The 15,078-nt window shown below is 47.6% G+C and overlaps 1 protein-coding gene across 1 annotated transcript; it reads left to right on the top strand.

Moving 5' to 3' along the window:
• Positions 1 to 995: 995 nt before the first annotated feature.
• Positions 996 to 3,062, top strand: LOC109172517 (H/ACA ribonucleoprotein complex subunit 4-like). The gene has a single exon (XM_019321675.1). The coding sequence runs from the start codon at positions 1,095 to 1,097 to the stop codon at positions 2,832 to 2,834; it is 1,740 nt and encodes a 579-aa protein (XP_019177220.1). The 5' UTR covers positions 996 to 1,094; the 3' UTR covers positions 2,835 to 3,062.
• The last annotated feature ends 12,016 nt before the right edge of the window (positions 3,063 to 15,078 follow it).

A 15,078-nucleotide genomic window follows, 5' to 3' on the forward strand; every position in this document is an offset into this window, starting at 1 on the left:
GGGATCTTAGTTGTACTGTTAACTCTTTATCTTACCAGCACCTATTGATATTTGGTACTGGTAGTTTTTCCCCTACATGTTTCATGCACTGTGAGATGTGTGTCGTAGGTTATCATGTGCAAGTATTGAACAAAATATTAATATTTATTATATTTGTATATAATAATTGGTAAATAAATATATATACATATTTTGTATTATAATTTTGATATTTAATTACAAGATAATGTAAAAAAAGAAGACAATGGACATTGTAGTGAATATATAATAAATTAATAAATTTGAAGGTAATGAATCTTTGAATTGTAGAAAATAAAGATAATATAACTAATGAAATTATATCTCTTTTTAAATTTTTTATAATGAATAATTTTTTTTAAAATAAAAGCATTATAGACATCTAATTCTAAATTAATTAAAAGCATATGTATTATTTTTTGTTGTAGCTACTAATTAATTTAATTTAATAAGAGTAATAAAGTGGCGTACATACTTTTCATCAACTATAATGAAATCATTGGTTTTTTTTTTTTTTAATTTACATTCGTTGTTGACACAAATTGTTTTGAGAGTTTGTCAATAACAATTGTTACAATTCCTGTCAATAGAGGATGGTAATAAATAATTCAAAATATATAGTTACAATAGATATTGTTATAATGATATAGTAAAAATTAGCTTACAAATTTCTTTAGAATTTTTCATGCATTTGATAAAATTCTGATGTGTAAACTTTTTCAATTGGAGCCCGTGGGTTATCAACATTGTCAATTCGTTAGAAAATGGTCCTACCGTTTTAGAGTCCAGGTATAATTGTATTTATACCTCTAACGACTGCCTTATACATCTTTGGGCTAATTTCTAAGACCACAACTAACTACCGGCCCTATATGTTGATGATTATTGGGCCTAAACCCAACAAGACAGATTTAAGCCCATCGGTATAATGTAACAGTTACCAATGGCAGAAAGATTTCAGAACCCTACAAAGTCTGTAAAACCCTAAACCCTAATTTTGTCCATTTTTAACATCTCCCCTTAGGCTGTGATTGTGTCTCATTTGGTCTCACCTATACACTAAGCCGGCGGCAGCCATGACTGATGTGGAGCTCTCTCGCTCAGAGAAGAAGAAGAAGAAGAAAAGCAAGTCTAATGATGACCCGGAAGCTTTGCCCGGCGGCAATGAACCAACCGAGGTTCATGGTGATTATCTCATCAAGCCACAGAGCTTCACTCCTTCCATTGATACGTCCCAGTGGCCGATTCTCCTGAAGAACTACGACCGGTTGAATGTTCGGACCGGACACTACACTCCTCTTCCCTCCGGCCACACTCCGCTCAAGCGGCCGCTTGCCGAGTACATCAGGTACGGTGTTCTCAACCTCGATAAGCCTGCGAATCCCTCGTCCCATGAAGTCGTGGCTTGGATTAAGAGACTCTTGCGGGTCGAGAAAACGGGTCATAGCGGCACGCTTGACCCGAAAGTCACGGGGAACTTGATTGTCTGTATTGATCGGGCCACCCGGCTCGTGAAATCCCAGCAGGGTGCTGGAAAAGAGTATGTCTGTATTGCACGATTGCACTCTGCAGTGCCTGATGTCGCGAAGGTGGCTCGGGCGCTCGAGACTCTGACTGGGGCTGTGTTTCAGCGGCCACCATTGATTTCTGCTGTGAAAAGGCAGCTTAGGATTAGGACTATATATGAGAGTAAGTTACTGGAGTATGACGCGGATAGGCATTTGGTCGTTTTCTGGATTTCTTGTGAGGCCGGAACTTATGTGAGAACTATGTGTGTGCATCTTGGATTGTTGTTGGGTGTGGGAGCACATATGCAGGAGCTGAGGAGAGTGAGGTCTGGGATTATGGGTGAGAAGGACAATATGGTGACAATGCATGATGTTATGGATGCTCAGTGGGTGTATGATAATTATAGGGATGAGAGTTATTTGAGGAGGGTGATTATGCCGCTGGAAGTACTTCTAACTAGTTACAAGAGGTTGGTGGTGAAGGATTCTGCCGTGAATGCAATTTGTTATGGTGCGAAGCTGATGATTCCTGGGTTGTTGAGGTTCGAGAATGATATCGAGGTGGGAGAGGAAGTCGTGTTGATGACGACCAAGGGAGAGGCCATTGCATTGGGGATTGCGGAAATGACTACATCCGTTATGGCAACTTGTGATCATGGAGTGGTTGCAAAGATTAAGAGGGTGGTGATGGATAGAGACACGTATCCGAGGAAATGGGGTTTGGGACCTAGAGCTTCGATGAAGAAGAAATTGATAGCTGATGGGAAGTTGGACAAGCATGGGAAGCCAAACGAGAAAACACCAACTGAGTGGTTGAGGAATGTTGTTTTGCCCACCGGAGGGGATTCTATGGTTGCTCAGCTTGCTGCTACTGAGCCAGAGCCAGCAATCACAGAGGGTGGTAAGCGGAAATTGGATGAAGGTGATGGAAGCCCCGCACAACATGCTGCTAAGAAACCTAAGATATCACAAGTTGAGGAAACTGTGCAAGTGAACGAAACGGACAAGGAGGTGGAAGTTGGGATTGAGAAGACTGAGAAGAAGAAGAAGAAAAAGAAAAAGGATGGTATGGAAGAGGTACATTCTGATGAGGAGAAGGAAAAGAAGGAAAAGAAGAAAGATAAAGTAAAAACTGACTCGGCATCACCCAAGGAGGAGAAGAAAAAGAAGAAGAAAAACAAAGATGAACAGAACGGTGACTCTTCTTTGCCAGCTGCTGCTGGTGGAACCGACGATGAATCAAATAGAAGCGAAAAGAAGAAAGAGAAGAAGAAGAAGAAAAAGAACAAAGAAGCCGAAGAGGAGTAGAGGCTGCTCAATTTTGGACCTGGTTGTGACAACTTCAATTCTACCTAAGTGTTGCCAAATTGTACTATCTGTTGGTCTGTTAAGACATGTATGTCTGCTCACTTTTATTCTTCATTTCTGAATTGGTAGCTCAGTTTTATGATCTGTCTGTCTTATTTACTTCCAGTTAAGTTCTTGGGGATTTTTCAAACTTGAATTACTGAGAGATGTTATCCTGGTTCATATGTTTTTTTGTTGTTGTTTCTCTACTCCAGCATTCTATAAATATATATCCCGTGTTTTACATCACCTTGGATCTCACCTCTGTTTGCTATATGCACCAAATGTCTTCCTCAATGCTTTTGCAAAAGATGGCATATTTGCATCAACTTTTGATTCTTGAGATAACCATTTATGTTCTTTAAACTGAGATGGATAATGCCTCCCTCTGTGGCATATTTGCAAAAATGCAAAAGATGGCATATTTGCATCTGCTATGGAGCTGTTTGTTGGCCTTTTTGGTTCGAGAGAAATGTAAAGTTGTTTATTTTTTAATGGTCTTTTGCTGGCTAGGGTTGTAAGGTGAACCTCGCTCTGAATGCAACTTGACTAGTCCTTCACCAATGCCATAGAACTGTGTAATTGTGTATTGACCTTTTTAGTTTAAGTATGTCAGTTGTGAACAATGTAAATTGTTTTGATCCCATCAAATACAAAGTATTTGACTATTCGAACTCAACTCGACTTGCTGCAGGTAGACATGGTGGTAGTAGGCAGCTTCGAGAACAGTGTCGGCGAGCAGATTCTTCCATTGATTCGATTTCTATGTATAGTACCAGACCTTCACTTTTCTACAGCAGCTACTATACCCACAAGCCTTAACTTTTTTCCCCTTTTGCATTCCCTTTTCTCTTTCCCACTTTAATAGTTTAATGGCCACAATAATTCCAGCCAGCACCGGATCTTCAACTGTAATACTAAGTTCCATGTCAATTTGACACAAATTGTCTAGGTAGCACACTACTACAATCTTTACTAGGATTTTTGGATGGGTATAACAGATGGATAACACAATGGAAATAAACATGTGATACAAAATTTTAGTATGCGTTTACTAATAGAAAAAAAAAAAATCATTTTCAAGAATTCATGGATTAGGATTAAAGCTCTCAAATATCAACTTTGTCATACTTAGTGAGAGGTTCTTGTGCAGATTAGTGACCACATGTTGATCAAATTCATATGAGAGTCTAAACTTTGGAAGTGCTACCAAAAGGGTATTCTATTTGACTATTTTGTATGACAATACAAAATAAGAAAATTGAAATAAACGTAGCATAAAGAGAGCCTTCCCGTATACAATTCAGGATTTTTTTAAAGGACTCTTGTATATATAATGGTACAAATCAAGTTCCCAAACTAATATGGAACAAGTGCTTCTTCCAAGCCTTTCCACATTTATTTTTCAACCCAAAAATGTCTACTTTGAGAATCAATTTCTCATTCATCCATTATCCGTTTTAAGTGTACAATATATTGATTTCTTTGACCCGAGCAAAACCGGAAGTGGTCCGAACATATATTTGTACCACAAAATAACCACTTATAATATGTTGGTCCCAAGAGGAAAAGAAAGTCTAGAAGGGGGGAGGAGGAGGGGCTAAATAGACTTTCTTAAAATTTTTACTTAGAAATTTTTAAGACAATTTTTGCAAATACAGTTAATCAAGAGCGTGCTACGAACAAATTTGCTAGTAACAGGCAGCGGAAGACTTTAAAAGCCACTTGCAGCGGATTTGGTTTCACGCAAAACAATTCGCCGTTAAACGTGTAATGTGTGTGATTGATTCAATAAGCTAGGTTCGTGCAGTTATAAGTAAAGTGCTAAAAAGTAAAGATACACAAGAATTTTTATAGTGGTTCAACAATAGCCTAGTCCACTACTCCACTCTTTCCCTCAACTTCGAGGAGGTTCCACTTATATTCTGTGTAAATACAGTGGAAGGGTCCCACAGTGTATCCGCAATGCACTGTTGACCAAAATCGGTGACATTCCCTCGATCCGGATGTGCACTCTTGGCGATCCACCACCTATACATGAGTATTTATGAAAGTTAAGAAACATATTGTAAAACTTGATAGGATAGAGGAAAAAAAAATTAAAATATATAAGACATCGGTTTGTCTAAAAAAAACTGACGACGTATATTTTTATTATTTTTTAAAATAAGATACTATGTCGGTTTATTTAATAACCACTGTGATATCTTTTTTTTTATTCAATATATATTTATGACGTTGGTTTTTGTAAAAAATAAAAAATAATATACGACGTCGGTTTTGTAAAATTGATGTCGTATCATTTATTTATTACGTCGGTAAGAACTACGTCGGATAATAATCGACATCGTACGTCAAAAATAACCGACGTTAAAAGTGTTTTTTGTGTGGTAGTGATATGAGTATTTATGAAAGTTACAAAACGTATTGTAAAACTTGATAGGATTTTAGGAAACGTTTGTATGCATACACACAGGGAAAAAGTTTGTAGAGAAAGTTGAAAATTTTGGGGTTTGAGTTTGGGATTTTAACTATTTATATTTTGAAGTAAAGTGCTAAAAAGTAATGATCGACAAGAATTTTTATAGTGGTTAAACAATAGCCTAGTCCACTCTACCCCTCAACTTCGAGGAGGTTCCACTAATATTCAATGTAAATACAGTGGAAGGGTCACACAGTGTATCCACCAAGCACTGTTGACCAAAACCGGTGACAATCCCTCGATCCGAATGTGCACTCTTGGCGATCTTCAACGTCTGGCTTGCAGCACCAAGAGTTTACCACTAAGTCCCCTTGTGCGTCAAGCTTCCAACCCAAAGAGGTATGCGTTTTGTTTGCTTTCATAAACGGGTGAACGTGAATCTAAAATTCACAAGACCTTCTAACTGCTCTTGGATAAAACTTTATGCTCCTTCTCTGTCTGAATTTGAAAATTTTAGCTTCTTCTTTGTTCGAAAATAATTGGCAAATTATGGACAACCTCCAAAAACTCTAAGAGTCCTCTATTTATAGGATAAATGAGGGGGGTAGGCTAGTCATTTGATTCTAAAAAGAATCTGACCGTTGTCCCCTGTTGTAACAGGTGTCTAAGTTTGCCACAATACTCCAAATGTGATGCATGCGACCTTTGTCTCTTTTGTAACAATTTCGTCATTTTCTTCTTAGATGATTCCACATGCTCCCTTCAAGAAGACTACTCAGAAGTTGACTCGTCTTGAAGGTAATCATGTTGTAAGAAAGACTTAGACAGATTCTGAACTCCTTGAGACTTGGCTAATAAACAATTGATCTTAAGTCTGCTGAAGCTTCTCTTCCGTCTTCTGTAGAACTCAGTTGGTCCGATGCTCTTCTGATATGCTGATTTACTGTGTCAACAGCTTGGATAGCAACTAGTCCTAACTAAGTAACACTAAGTTAACTGAACAGACTTAGCTAAAAACGAAAACTTGACTTTGACTAAAGACAAAAGTAATTGGGTGTCTAAAGCCCTAATGCCATCTTTTGTATCATCAAAATCTAAAGATACAATGATTCCTAACACAATGTCATTTTATGCTAAAAATATCAATATTTACTAATTGGAAAAATTCTTTATAAGAATATTAAAAAGGACAAGGATGTTAAAAAAAAAAAAAAAATTATAGTGCACCCAAAATCTCACATATCCAACCCCTCTTTTATGCATAATTTTAGAGTTTTTACTTTTTTTTTATGGCGTCATATTGTTATGAAAATAATAATAATAATAATAATAATAATAATAATAATAATAATAATTATTATTATTATTATTATTATTATTATTGATGGGGTGAGAACCCCGGCCCAAGAAAAGAGGGCCCAAAGAGGAAAGACCAGAGAGAAGAATGGGCTGACACGAGGCAGGCCTGGAGAGTGTGTGGGCCGAGTCCAGGAGTCGGCCCAGGCCCAAATGGAAGGCCCAGGCCAGGGCTATGAAGGACGACCCAACCTGAGCATGGGCCGGAGACGAGGAGTCGGTCCGGGCCTAGCCCAAGGAAAGACTCAATGCAGAGAGCCGTTGAGGGAGCCTCCGAAGAAGTTAAGACAAGGAGCCGTTGAGGCATTAAAGGCCGGACTCGGTCCGCCGGTTACGAGCTAGAAAGAGCCGTTGGTAAACCCCGTAACGTCACTCAACGGCTCGGCACCTTGAAAGCAGCCTTGAAGTCGGCTATTATGGGCCTTTAAGTCAGTGAGGGAGGAGCCACTATAAAAGGGCTCCTCCACCCTTGTAAGAGGAGAGATTCGAGAACCCGGAGGAGGAGTACAAGACTTTATTAACATCGCATTTCATTGAAATTAAACTTTTTGTGAAAGGTGTATCCTCCAGCTGAAAGGTTGTGTTGGACCTCCTTGGGCCCGAAAACCCAAAAACCAACACTGGCGCCGTCTGTGGGGATCGAAACAAAGAGTCGCGTGCCTTCTGAGCAAAGCGAGTCCGAGAGAACGTCGAGAAGAGCCCTAGTTGCGAGAGATCGAGAGGCTTTACCATGACAGGAAGCCAAGAACAGTTGAGTCAACACGATAACGGGCTAGGAGCCGACCTGAGAGATCAGTTGAATCGAAGAAACGCCCGAAGCCGGGAAAACGACGCGACACCGTCGCCGACTCCGCGGATAAATCCACAACCAGCCGCGGTGCAGCTCACCCCGGATCAGCTACAAGCGATTGGACGCGCTTTCGCCGAGGCGAGCCGGGAAATGCGGGAGCAATCCGCAACTCGGATACCGCAACGAGACCCCCAACCGTCGCGGAGGCCAGACAATCGACAACCCGCCCGCCGGGCTGAGAGTCAACCGGCCCAGTCTGTTCACTCTTGGTTGGGTCCGGGTGTGGAACGACGGTCGGCGAGAGAACGGCTGGGACGAAGGGAACCCCTTCGCGCCCCGTTAGAAACTCACGGTCGACAGAGCGCGCGTGAGCGTAACCGTGCAAGGAAAGCCCGGACGGTGGCTCGCCGCTTAGAGCAGCCCGCCCACGACCATGATCAACCTGACGAGTCAGAGGTCGGCGAGAGCACAGAATCGATAGGAAACCGCGCCCAAGAGAGGGTCGAGGTGGCAAATCTAGTCTAGGAAGTACGAAATCTAAAAGAACAGGTGGAAGGAAAAGCCAAGGCCCCTGGCTGAACGCTGCTGACCGCGTTACCCTTCTCGGCCGAGATCATGGCCTTCAAGATACCGGGCGACTTCAAGTTCCCGGAGCAAGCCACGTTCGACGGGCCGGGCGACCCGCGAGAACACCTACTGAGCTACCAAGCTAAGATGCAAGTTTTAGGGGTACGGGACCCAGTCATGTGCCGCGCCTTCTTACCCACGCTAAAGGGGTCCACGCAGAGGTGGCTCGTGGCGCAACCCCCAGGGACGATTCACAGTTTCGAGGAGCTGGCAGATCGCTTCATGAGCCACTACGCCGCCAACATCAAGCCACAGAAGGACCTGACGCACTTAGGCGACATCCACCAGGACGAGGGCGAGTCCTTAAAAACCTATTTAGCCCGCTGGCAAAAGGAGATCCAGTCGATAGAGGAAGTGGAGGACCAAACGGCACTCACTTTCTTCATCGAGTCTTTGCGGTCCGGCCAGCTGTACCGAGACCTAAGGGACAATCGCCCGGCAACGTACGCGGAAGCTATCCAGATGGCCAACAAGAGAGCCAACACGGAGCAGGCCATGAAGCATAAACGACAACGCGAGGTCGGCGGGTCCGCCAGCGGGAAAAGGACGCGGGCCGAGACGAAGGAAAGGCGTTCGGATGTGGCCCGGCGACCCGAAGTTAGGCGACCGTACGACCGCCCCATCGTCCACGCCTATCGACCGGTTCCGGAGCGGCCGGTCCACGAAATACAAGCAGTCGCCCCACCTCCGCCTCCACCGATCGACGACCGCGTAACAAGTGAGGAGACTGGTAAGGCTTCTAAGTACTGTCGTTATCATAAATCTTATACTCACAGCACGGAGGAATGCTTCTATCTAAAGAAGATCATGGAGGGTATTATCCAGCAAGGGACCCCGCCCCCTAATCAATGGAGGCGAAGGTCGGCCAGTCGAGGAGATGAGGGACTTGCCGCCGACGCAGAGAACAGCCGAGGTAAGCAGCCGGCTTCCGAAGAGGACGAAGCCCAATGGCGCCAGAAGCCGGTTATCAACATGATAGTCGGCGGACCAGAGGGCGGCGACTCGGCAAACACCCGAAAAGCCTGGGCTCGGCAATTGTATGTCGGGACGGTTTACGGTCGCGAAGAGAGCTCCAAAAAGGTATGCCGAGAACCCATCGTGTTCACCGATAGGGACCTGCCAGCCGGAGAGACCCCGCATCGAGATGCGTTGGTCATTGCTATGGACATCAATGGTGTAGTCGTTCGCCGAATCCTGGTGGACACCGGGAGTAGCGTCAATGTGCTATACCTGGAAACCTTCATCAAAATGGGGCTAACCCAAGAGCAGCTGAATCCTGTCAAAACCCCTCTCGCCGGCTTCACCGGGGACTCGGTGGAGGCAGAAGGGTCGATCACCCTTCCCGTGGAGATTGGCAGTTACCCGGATGTACAGAAGTTAAGCATGAAGTTTATCGTGGTAAATCTGGCCTGCTCACATAACGCCATACTCGGCCGTCCGGGTTTGGAGGACCTCGGAGCCCTAATCTCGATCGAACACCTGTGCTTGAAGTTTCGCACGCCGAACGAAATAGGAACGGTACGTTCGATCGCAAGGCCGCCCGCGACCGTTATTTACAAGCATGTAGAGGGATGGGCAAACGTGAGATGCAGGTCCACGAGATTACCGAGAGGCCCCTTAGGAAAACGGTGATACCTCGCCCCGAGCCGGCCGTCGAGCTAGAGGAAGTCGAGATTGACCCCGCACAGCCTAGTAGGCGGGTGAGAATTGGGGTCGGCCTTCCTGAGAAACTAAGGGGGGAAATCGTGAGAGTGCTCCAGGAACATCGATTGGTTTTCGCCTGGGGCCCAGAGGATATGCCCGGCGTCGATCGGTCGGTTATATCACACCGACTCGCCGTGGATCCGGAGCACCGACCGGTCGTACAGAAGAAACGATACCTGGCCAACGACCGAAGGGAATTTGTGAAGAAGGAAGTTAGCACGCTACTAGCGGCCGGGCACGTCCGCGAGGTTAAGTACCCGGAGTGGTTGGCAAATGTGGTCCTCATACCCAAGCCCCCGGCGTGGCGAATGTGCATGGATTACACCGATCTTAATAAGGCTTGCCCGAAAGACCCGTTTCCCCTACCTCGGATCGACCAGTTAGTCGACGAAACGGCCGGGTCGGCACTACTGAGTGTCATGGACGCCTTCAGAGGGTACCACCAAATATTTATGCACCCGGCGGATGAGGAGAAGACCGCCTTCCTGACACCGGACGGAGTTTATTGTTACCGAGTCATGCCCTTCGGACTTAAAAATGCCGGGGCTACGTACACCCGAATGGTCGCCCGGCTGTTCCAACACCTGCTTGGGAAATCGATGGCCGCGTACGTCGACGATATGCTCGTCAAGAGCCGAGAGGAGGACAAGCATGCGGAGGACCTGGCCGGTTGCTTCAAGATAATGATAAAATACAACCTTCGGCTGAATCCCAAAAAGTGCACGTTCGCCGTCCAAGGTGGCAAATTCTTGGGCTACATGGTCACCAAACGAGGCATTGAGCCTAATCCGGAGAAAGTACAGGCCATCATCGACATGCAGCCTCCTACCACCGTCAAGGACTTACAACGATTGACTGGTCGGTTGGCCGCCCTTAGCCGCTTCCTGAGCAAAGCGGCAGATAAGACCGTGCCTTTCTTCGAAGCCATGAAGAAGAAGGAGGGATTCGCTTGGACTGCCGAATGCCAACAATCGTTCGAGGAGTTGAAACAGTACCTTTCAACGCCCCCAGTGCTGTCTACCCCCCAGGTGGGCGAGCCCTTATTCTTGTATCTCGCCGCCTCGGCCAAAGCAGTGAGTTCGGTATTGGTCCGAGAGGAGGACCGAGTCCAGCACCCGGTTTATTACGTAAGTCGCTCGCTGAAGGCCGCTGAGACGCGGTACACCGCTCTGGAAAAGATTGTGTATGCATTGGTAGTCACCGTGCGTAAGCTGGCGCCTTATTTCCAAGCCCATACCGTCCGAGTCCTGACAGACCAGCCGCTAGGGAGTGTGCTAAGAAACCCCTTGTCCTCCGGCCAACTTGTAAAATGGGCCGTAGAGTTGACTCAATATGGGATTGAATACCAACCCCGGCCTTCCATTAAAGGTCAAGCCTTGGCCGACTTCCTGGTCGAATGTACAGCAAGTAAGGAAGAAAAGGAACGCGCCCCGGAGAGCTGCCCGGGCGAGTGGTGGGAAATGCACACGGATGGAGCATCGAGTCGACAGCACTGTGGAGGCGGTGTCATGCTCATCACTCCGGAAGGATTCCGGCTATATTACGCTCTGAGATACTTGTTCTCGACATCAAATAACGAGGCCGAGTATGAAGCAGTATTAAACGGCCTCCGACTCGCCAATGCCCTGGGAGTCGAGCGGCTGCGAATCAAGACTGACTCCAAACTGGTAGTCGGACAGATCTCGGGTACGTGTGAGACTAAGAATGCAAGGATGGTATTATACAAAGAGCGCGCAGTTGAGATGTTAAAAGAGTTCGGGGCTTACGAGATAGAGTACATCTCCCGAGCGGACAACGTGGAAGCTGACATATTGTCTAAAATTGCCCTGGAAGGGGTACCGGACCACCTGATAAGAATTTGCCAGAAGGAGGAGTTAAATCGGCCGAGTGTTGAAGAGACACCACTGGAAGTCCAGCAAGTAAATATCGAGGAATGGGATCGGGAGAAAAACCCTGAGATGTTTTGGATGGAGGACATCCGGCGATTCAAGGAGACGGGCGAGTTACCAAGTGACCAAGGAGTCGCCGCTAGAGTTCGGCGAAAAACCCCTTCCTTCCAGATCATCGACGGGCAGCTATATAAACAGTCGTTCGGAGGACCCTTACTAAAGTGCCTGCTTAGACCTGAGGCCGAGAAAATAATGGACGAAGCTCATAGAGGCATTTGTGCCGCGCACCAGGGCGCCCACACGCTCGCCCGGAAGTTAGTCGTTCAAGGGTATTATTGGCCGACCATGATGCGAGACTGTATCGAATGGATGTCCACGTGCGGCGTTTGCCAAGCATTCGCCAGGAAAGACACCCGACCGGCCACCTTTTATACACCGGTCACCACTGCCATCCCCTTCGCCAAGTGGGGAATAGACTTGTTGGGACCATTGCCCGTCGCCCCGGGAGGTCTGAAGTTTTGCGTCGTGGCTATCGACTACTTCACCAAATGGGTCGAGGCAGAACCATTGGCTACCATCACCGAGTACCAATGTCGACGTTTTCTGTGGAAAAGGGTGATCTGTCGCTTCGGCCTGCCCGAGCACATCGTCAGTGACAACGGGCGACAGTTTGACTGCCAGGCCTTCGCTGACTTCTGCCGCCGACACGATATCAAGCGTACCAAGGTATCGGTGGCGTACCCACAAGCCAATGGGCAGGTTGAGAATGTGAATCGAACGTTGGTCGACGGGATCCGGAAGAAGCTCGAAGACATCCGAGGAAATTGGGCGGACGAGCTTGACCGAGTCCTATGGGCTTATCGCACTACCCAGCGGCGAGCGACGGGGGAGAGCCCGTTCTCGCTCGCATACGGCTTCGAGGCCAAGGTTCCAGTCGAAGTGGTCGAGCCCACCCACCGGGTTCGCACCTATTCGGATGCAGCGAACGAAGAGAGTCTGCGGATCGAGAAAAATTTCCTAGAGGAAAGGAGGGAAGCCGCGAGTGCACGGATGGTTGAGTACCAGCAGGCGGTGAAAAGATATCGCGACCGAAGGACTCGCCCGCGAACCTTCCAGGTTGGCGACCTCGTGTTGCGCGATCGACAAGCCAGTCAGCCCACCGAAGGAGGCAAGTTTGCGGTTAAGTGGGAGGGGCCATACCGTATTGCAGCGATGGTCCAAGCCGGAACCTACAAGTTAGAGACTGTGGAAGGAAAGCCCATAGATCGCATATGGAACGTCACTCATTTGAAAAGGTTTTATCAGTAGAAAAGGATAGGCCGTGTACGGGCTCGAGGATTCCAAAAATCTAAATAAAGCACATGGGTTACGGCTAATCGTCCCAGGGACTCGGCCAGTATATATAGAAACAACGGGGCACTGACCCTAAACCGTTTCTGAGAAAGTAAAAGCCTAAAGAGTCGCCTCGACTGAGGAACTCGGCGAGAAAGAGTTAGGAAACAAGGGCCCAGACCCTTAGTCGTTTCCGAGAAAAAGCCAGAAGGAGTCGCCTCGACTGAGGGACTCGGCGAGTATATATAGAAACAACGGGGCACTGACCCTAAACCGTTTCTGAGAAAGTAAAAGCCTAAAGAGTCGCCTCGACTGAGGGACTCGGCGAGAAAGAGTTAGGAAACAAGGGCCCAGACCCTTAGTCGTTTCCGAGAAAAAGCCAGAAGGAGTCGCCTCGACTGAGGGACTCGGCGAGTATATATAGAAACAACGGGGCACTGACCCTAAACCGTTTCTGAGAAAGTAAAAGCCTAAAGAGTCGCCTCGACTGAGGGACTCGGCGAGAAAGAGTTAGGAAACAAGGGCCCAGACCCTTAGTCGTTTCCGAGAGAAAGCCAAAAGGAGTCGCCTCGACTGAGGGACTCGGCGAGTATATATAGAAACAACGGGGCACTGACCCTAAACCGTTTCTGAGAAAGTAAAAGCCTAAAGAGTCGCCTCGATTAAGGGACTCGGCAAGGGAAAATTAGAAGGTAAGGGAGAAGGGATCGAAGCCTTAGAGATTTGTCAGTATTAAAAGAATTCGAAAACGAAGTGCGAAAGAAGGGAGAGTTTTTTTTCATTAAAATTAAGGCCGAAAAGGAGGCCAGCCTTTACAAAAAAAAAAAGGGGCTATCTTAAAAGGCCCTAAGCTACTGGGGATGGGGTGTCGACGTCGACCCCTTCAACTTGCGCCCCTGCCGTTGGTCCAGCTAGGGGAACAGAAGAAGGGTCCTCCGCCTGAGGAGAGGACTCGATAAGCTCTAGGAGCGTCGCCGTGGGAAGAGTCGACGGATCAGCAGGCGCTGCCGGCCCTTCAGCATCCAACACCGGCTTGAGGCCCCAGCCCTCGGGAGTGAACGAGGAGTCGCGAGCCAGCAACGTGGCGTGGATCTCTGTCTGCGCCTCGCGGAAACCAAGGCGGTAATCGCGTTCGCCCAGATCCAGAAGGAACTCGTCGCCTTCTGGGGTCGCCAGCCACTCCTTGGCCACCTCTTTCTTCCGGGCCTCCACCGCCGCTCTCACATCCGCCTCGAAAGCCGCCGACTTCTTGTAATCTTCGACGGAGGTCGCGGCGATCGTTGCCACCTTATCCCTTTCCTCCTCCCATTGACGGGTGACCCTCAGCAGCTCGGAGTTGTGCACCTCCACCATCTTGAGGTGCTTCGCCTGCTCTTCCAGGAAAGCCTCCTCTGTTTGGCGCAGCTTGAGAACCGTAGACCGCATCTCGGTCCTAAAGTTCTGGAGCCGCTTGCCCATCTCCATCTGAAAGGTGAGGTTCTGCGCAGTTGTCACGAGTTAGACAAGGAAAAGAAAGAGCGGAGAATAGGAGCCGAGTCAGTGACACTTACGCGGTAAGATTGGCGAAGCGAGGCCTCGAGGATATACCCGTCCCCCAGAGCTTGCGTCGCCGCCACGTCATTAGGCAGGAGAACGTCGGCGCACCACTTGCGGACCGAGGCGGCGCCCATCCAGATTTGGGCATCGGCGTCCACCTCGTGGCACAGCTTGATCTTCTTCGGAGTCGGCCCCTCCGTGTGCTCGGCAGGGCGCTTGGAGCTTGGGCTCTCAGTCGAAGGAGGAGGTGGCTGCCGAGTGGGCGACACCACGGGCGATGGCGTAAGATCGACCACGTTGTAAGAGGGTGGAGGAGTCGGCCGAATCGCCGGCGACGGCTGAGAGGAAGAAGCAGCGACGGCACCGGTGGAACGCTGCGTCAAGCGACGCCTCATTTTTTCAGCCCTGTCCGCCAGCTCTGGAGTCTGTGCAACGGCCTCGTCGGAGCTGGAGGAGTCAGAATCGTACGGACCTGCAAGAAAACCGCATAGTTGTGAGCGCTCCGGGTTAAAATGACAAATAAAGAAGTAGGAGCGAGTTGAGAACGGG

The sequence above is a fragment of the Ipomoea nil genome, unplaced genomic scaffold (genome assembly GCF_001879475.1).
Source record: "Ipomoea nil cultivar Tokyo-kokei standard unplaced genomic scaffold, Asagao_1.1 scaffold0146, whole genome shotgun sequence".
Lineage (NCBI taxonomy): Eukaryota > Viridiplantae > Streptophyta > Magnoliopsida > Solanales > Convolvulaceae > Ipomoea > Ipomoea nil.